This window comes from Pristiophorus japonicus, chromosome 26 (genome assembly GCF_044704955.1).
Source record: "Pristiophorus japonicus isolate sPriJap1 chromosome 26, sPriJap1.hap1, whole genome shotgun sequence".
Classification (NCBI taxonomy): Eukaryota; Metazoa; Chordata; class Chondrichthyes; family Pristiophoridae; genus Pristiophorus; species Pristiophorus japonicus.
The window spans coordinates 6,028,486-6,034,742 of NC_092002.1; the positions used below are offsets into that span (position 1 = coordinate 6,028,486).

The window sequence follows — 6,257 nt, forward strand, 5'->3', positions numbered from 1 at the left end:
GGGCGCTGAGCACCTCGAGTCTCATCACCGAGAGCGCGCAGAAACCAAGCGCAGGCAGCGGAAGGAGCGTGTGGCAAACCACCCTTTCCCTCAACGACTGCCCCACCTGTGACAGAGACTGTGGTTCTTGTATTGGACTATTCAACCACCTAAGAACTCATGCTAAGAGTGGAGGCAAGTCTTCCTCGATTCCGAGGGACTGCCTATGATGATGACACAACTGGCGGCGAATGTTTGTGGTGGAGGAGTGGCGCGAGATCGTGGTGGAGGTTGGTGTTTATAATTCCAGCGTGAAATTCTGAATCAAGGTTTTAGTTATTATTTCAAATAAATTAGCACTGATACTACATAAAGAAGGTCCCACCTAGTCGTATAAAACTATCAGAACAAGGATTCAAATCTTTTCTTAGGGGAAGCTGCAATACAAAAAACAAACAAAAATTATGCATTTATATAGCGTCTTTCACGACTACCGGACATCTCAAAGCGCTTTACAGCCAATGAAGTACTTTAGGAGTGTAGTCACTGTTATAATGTGGGAAAAGCAGCAGCCAATTTGCGCACAGCAAGCTCCCACAAACAGCAAGTGATAATGACCCAGATAATCTGTTTTATTGATGTTGGTTGAGGGATAAATATTGGCCCCAGGACACCGGGGATAACGCCCCTTGCTCTTCTTTGAAATAGTGCCATGGGATCTTTTACGTCCAGCTGAGAGAGCAGACAGGGCCTCGGTTTAATGTCTCATTGCAAAGACAGCACCTCCGACAGTGCGGCGCTCCCTCAGTACTGCACTGGGAGTGTCGGCCTAGATTTATGTGCTCAAGTTCCTGGAGTGGGACTTGAACCCACAACCTTCTGACTCAGGAGGCAAGAGTGCTGCCCACTGAGCCACGGCTGACACAAAGAGATCAGAGGGTGGGCAACTATAACTGAATAGTCCTTCCCCTATCTGAGGCTGCAGGGATAGCAGATTGTCAATGTGTGCCAACATTCCCTGGTATAAACTGGAGTCTGGCATCCTTCGCTCTGAGAAATCAACTTTTAAAAAAAAAACAATGTTGTAACTGGCCGTGTTTGGTGTATAGGTACCAAAGGCTACAGGAGTGAAAAACCACACGTGGCACAATGTGATGGCAGGAGATATGCTTCTTTGTTGGACCCGTCTGCTCTCAACCCAGGTTGCCCCTGCATTCCAAGTGCGTAGAGAATGAAATGGCGCAGGAGAGGCAGAGGAAGCACAGCAGCGTGGAAACGTCACAGGCTGGCAATTCCTGAATGACCCGAATCCTCATATCCTCATTCTCCTCCTCCTCCTCCTCCTCCTCCTCCCTCCCCCTCTTCCCCTTCACCCTCCTCCTCCTCTTCACCCTCCTCCTCCTCTTCACCCTCCTCCTCCTCTTCACCCTCCTCCTCCTCTTCACCCTCCCCCTTCCCACCTCCTCCTCCCTCCTCCCTCCTCCCTCCTCCTTCCCACCTCCTCCTCCTCCTCCTCCTCCTCCTCCTCCCCCCCCCCCCCCCCCAAGGCAACGTGGTTTCCCCCGACAGCAGGTACCGATCGGGGGTGGGTGGTCACGCCAGCTGCTGATGCAGTTACTGACACGTGGCCCCTTCCCACCGGCGCTTCTCGCTCCCCCCGGATCGATCGGTTCTCGGAGCAGCGGGTGCCTGCCCAACGCTCACCGGCGCTTGTCACCAGCGCTTGACCATGCGGTGCTTTGACTGGGGGGGGGGGGGGGGGGGGAAGAAAGAGTTTCACAACACCATGGCCGAATTTACACTTACATGATTGGCTTAACCATTAAGGCGGGCATCAAACGTGCTCGCTAAGCCGCTCCTCTCGCCCGTGACTACAGCGTAAAGCAAGCGCACCGACACACAAGTCACGAGTGCAGACACGTGCATGAAACAAACGGGACGGGATCACCTCCGCCGTCGGCGCGTGCGTGCGTGCAGGACGTTCAAAGGCGGCGGATTCACAGCGAGCAATTATTTAACCATCGGGTGCTTCAACGTCTCTGTCCCCGCTCCCGCACACCCCTCCCACCCTAATGCAACGAGAGTCGCTCGTCAGGGAGACTCCTCGGCCCGAGCCGAAGTCTGAAATGGGGCAACTTCCACCCCCTTTCTGCAATATAGAGCCGCCCCCCCCCTCCCCCACCCCCACCCCCACCTGGTGGACTACTGTGGTAGTGCAACCTCTGCAGTTTGTAACAATGAAAGCAAGTTTCAGGCGGGAGCCATCTTGTAAGTCTGTATGTGTGTTGTTTATGGTGTCCTAAAGAAGACGTCACATTTTCCTCTTTCTCTCCACCCCCTCTCCACCCACCGCAGAGGTCAGTTCCAAGCGCTACTTCGAGACCTGCTGGGGGAGCGAGTGGACCAGGCGGTTGTTCTCCCGCACGCGGGCGTCTAGTTCCTCGACGCTCAAGGCGAGGTGCGTGACCTGCTGCTCCAGGCTCCGTAGCAAGGCGCTGAGATCCTCCTCCTTCTTCGCAGTGTTGGAGGACTGCCGCAGGTACTCCGCCAGGATGCAGGCCCCTCCGACGACAAACACCACCGCCTCGCCCAGGAGTTCCGCGCCCAGCTCCGCCGCCACATCCTCGCTCAAGGGCTGGACTTGAGCGCCCCTGAACCCCATCATCCTCATCTTGGTCTTCATTTCGAACCAGTGGTAGGCTGCAACGGAAAGAATGCCTGGTGAGGACAGTGTTGCTCACTCTCCCGAGCGCCTCGTTATTACATTCTGCCAACTTAAAGGTAAATCACCACCCTGTGCGGCACTGTGCCAGTCAAACCAGAAGGCCAGCCCCAGTTAAGCAACGCCTCAAGTTTAAAATTCTCATCCTTGTTTTCAAATCCTTCCATGGCCTCGCCCCTCCCGATTTCCTCTAAAAGGATATACTTGCTTTGGAGGCAGTTCAGAGAAGGTTCACTCGGTGCAGGCTCGAAGGGCTGAATGGCCTACTCCTGCACCTATTTTCTATGTTTCTATGTACGATACATAACTGGCATCGAATAGCAAGTTAAAAGATTCCAGGTTTAATACCTGCTGTGTAAGCCAAATTAATGGCTGAGGGGGTTGACTTATGAGGAAAGGTTGAGGAGGTTGGGCCTCTACTCATTGGAATTCAGAAGAATGAGAGGTGATCTTATCTAAATGTATATTATATTATTATTATTATTATTATTATAATTATAATAAGGGGCTTGACAAGGTGGATGCAGAGGGGAAACTAGAATTAGGGGGCATAATCTTAGAATGAGGGGCCGCTCATTTAAAACTGAGATGGAGAGAAATTTCTTCTCTCTGAGGGTTGTAAATCTGTGCAATTCGCTGCCTGAGAGCTGTGGAAGCTGGGACATTGAATAAATTGAAGACAGAAATAGACAGTTTCTTAGGGGATAAGGGGTTATGGGGAGCGGGCAGGGAAATGGAGCTGAGTCCATGATCAGATCAGCCTTGATCGTATTGAATGGCGGAGCAGGCTCGAGGGGCCGTATGGCCGACTCCTGCTCCTATTTCTTATGATCTTATTATAATACCCCAAGGTCTCTGTGCCCCGCCTATTCTGGCCTTTGGAAATCGGTGTTGTTCATCGCTCCACCATTGGTGGCTATGCTTCAGTTGCCTGGGCCCCCCAAGCTCTGGAATTTCCTCCTTAAACCTCTCCGCCGCGCCCTCCTCTTAAAGCCTACCTCTCCGGCCAAGCTTTTGGTCACCTGTCACAATATCTCTTTGTGTTATGTACAGCTCCCCCATTACAAATGCTCCATGCCAACGGTGAATGATTATTACTGCTCAGGCACTGCATACTTCCGTAGCCAGATACGGGTTGGGTTCAGACGAAGGGTTTTGACCTGAAACTTTAACTCTGTTTCTCTCGCTCTCCATAGATGCTGCCTGACCCGCCGAGATTTCCAGCATTTTCTGTTTTATATTCCAGATTCCAGCATCTTAAGCTTTGGTACAGGTTACTTCCCCATTGTCCATTTTAAAGAAGCATAAGAAACAGGAGCAGGAGTCGGCCATTCGGCCCCTCGAGCCTGCTCCGCCATTCAGTGAGATCGCGGCTGACCTTCGACCTCAAGGCCACTTTCCCGCCCGATCCCCATATCCCTCGATTCCCTGAATATCCAAAAATCTATCGATCTCAGCCTTGACTATACTCAACGACTGAGTCGTCACGGCCCTCTGGGGCAGAGAATTCCAAAGATTCACCACCCTCTGAGTGAAGAAATTTCTCCTCATCTCAGTCCCAAATGGCTGACCCCTTATCCTGAGACTGTGTGACCCCTGGTTCTCGACTCCCCAGCCAGAGTCAACCACCTCCAGCTGCCAATCAAGACATTCCGCCTTCTCATTGGTCGTTTAAAGCCGCCCCTCTAACCCCATTGGATAATACGGCTGTCAATCAGCCGCAGCCCCCGCCCCCCCACAGCCAGTCACCTTGTCCGTCGCGACGGGCGATAAATCCCGTCCCCGGAGCAAGCCCATTGGTTACTGCAGCTGCCAATCTAACGTGCTGCAGCGCCCGATTGGACAATACACCGCGCCCCTCTAACCCCATTGGTTAACGGGACTGTCAATTGGCCAAAGTCCCGCCCCCCCCTTACAGCCGCTCACTTTGTCCGTTTCGATTGTCTACAAATCCCGCCCCCCCCGGTTATGCCCATTGGCTACTACAGCGGTCAATCTAAGCTTCCCCAGCTGTTGATTGGACAAGCCGCGCCGCCCCTCCAACCCCATTGGTAGAGGCGGCGACTCATCAGACACAGAGCCGCCCTCCCGCTCGCCTCAGGCCGCCGCCATGGCCGCGCCGCGGGGACTCACTCTGCGCCGGCGGCAGGCAGACGTAGGTCCTGAAGAACTGGCTGCGCCGGGCGTGCGCCTTGATGGAGTTGGCGAGCGGCCGGCTGAGCTGACGGACGCCGAGCAGCAGCAGCTTGATGATGGGGAAGGCGCCGACCACCATAGCGGACAGCCGCGCGTCACTTCCGCCCGCCTAAAGCGCCGCCCCCCCGTGACGTCGCGGAGCGGGTCCCACCCCCCCCCCCTTAAAGGGGCCGCGCCCCAACCCTCAGTCAATCAGCATCGTTAAAGGGGCCGCGCCCCAACCCTCAGTCAATCAGCATCGTTAAAGGGGCCGCGTCCCAGATCTCAGTCCTTCAATCAGAAAGAACAAAGGAAGACTTGCATTTCTATAGCGCCTTTCACGACCACCGGATGACCCAAAGCACCTCACAGCCAATGAAGTACTTTTTTGGAGCGTAGTCACTGTTGTAATGTGGGAAACGCGGCGGCCAATTTGCGCACAGCAAGCTCCCACAAACAGCAATGTGATATTGACCCAGATAATCTGCTTTTTAGTGATATTGATTGAGGGATAAATATTGGTCCCAGGACTTTAATTGATCAGCATCATTAAAGGGGCCGCCCCCAACTCTTCTACAACAAGAGTTCATCAGTTAGAATGATTAATCCTTAAACTGCAGCTCTTATACCCTCAAATCACCATTCATTGTACACAAACAGTGAATTCCTAATTCTAATTACACCTTTTCCAATTATAATTTCGTCACTTTTCTGTCTCACCTGTGGCTCAGGGATAAATATTGGCCCCAGGACACCGGGGAGAACTCCCCCTGCTCTTCCTCGAAATAATGACCGTGGGATCTTTCACGTCCACCTGAGAGAGCAGACGGGGCCTCGGTTTAACGGCTCATCCGAAAGATGGCGCCTCCGACAGTGCGGCGCTCCCTCAGCACCGCCCCTCCAACAGTGCGGCGCTCCCTCAGCACTGCCCCTCCGACAGTGCGGCGCTCCCTCAGCACTGCCCCTCCGACAGTGCAGCGCTCCCTCAGCACTGTCCCTCCGACAGTGCGTCGCTCCCTCAGCACTGCCCCGCCGACAGTGCGGCGCTCCCTCAGCACTGCCCCTCCGACAGTGCGGCGCTCCCTCAGCACTGCCCCTCCGACAGTGCGGCGCTCCCTCAGCACTGCCCCTCCGACAGTGCGGCGCTCCCTCAATACTGCACTGGGAGTGTCAGCCTAGATTATGTGTTCAAGATTGGGAGCTTGAACCTTTGACTTTCTGGATCAAAGGAGAGAGTTCAGCCCACTACGGCTGAGACCAAACAGAGAGGGTAAGCGAAGCACCTCAATTAATCAACTATCAAAGCATCAGATCGTCAGGCAGTACTGATTGGATCCAGTGCTGGTGGGCTAGCTCTGTCATCTGTGTCAGCCGTGGCTCA

General features: G+C 53.9%; 1 protein-coding gene across 1 annotated transcript; it reads right to left on the bottom strand.

The window, feature by feature from the left end:
- Nucleotides 1–2,166: 2,166 nt before the first annotated feature.
- opa3 (outer mitochondrial membrane lipid metabolism regulator OPA3) lies at nucleotides 2,167–5,017 on the bottom strand. Its single transcript, XM_070867574.1, has 2 exons — nucleotides 4,835–5,017; nucleotides 2,167–2,679 (listed from the first exon to the last, which is right to left on the bottom strand). The coding sequence occupies exons 1-2, from the start codon at nucleotides 4,974–4,976 to the stop codon at nucleotides 2,351–2,353; spliced, it is 471 nt and encodes a 156-aa protein (XP_070723675.1). The 5' UTR covers nucleotides 4,977–5,017; the 3' UTR covers nucleotides 2,167–2,350.
- Between the last annotated feature and the right edge of the window lie 1,240 nt (nucleotides 5,018–6,257).

What these genes read in the sequence shown, in the direction of transcription:
- opa3 (XM_070867574.1), bottom strand. Translation starts at nt 4,976, where the DNA reads ATGGTGGTCGGCGCCTTCCCCATCATCAAGCTGCTGCTGCTCGGCGTC. An exon ending in CTGCCTGCCGCCGGCGCAGA is followed by an intron (nt 2,680 to 4,834) that starts GTGAGTCCCCGC and finishes TTTCCGTTGCAG; the next exon opens with CCTACCACTGGTTCGAAATG.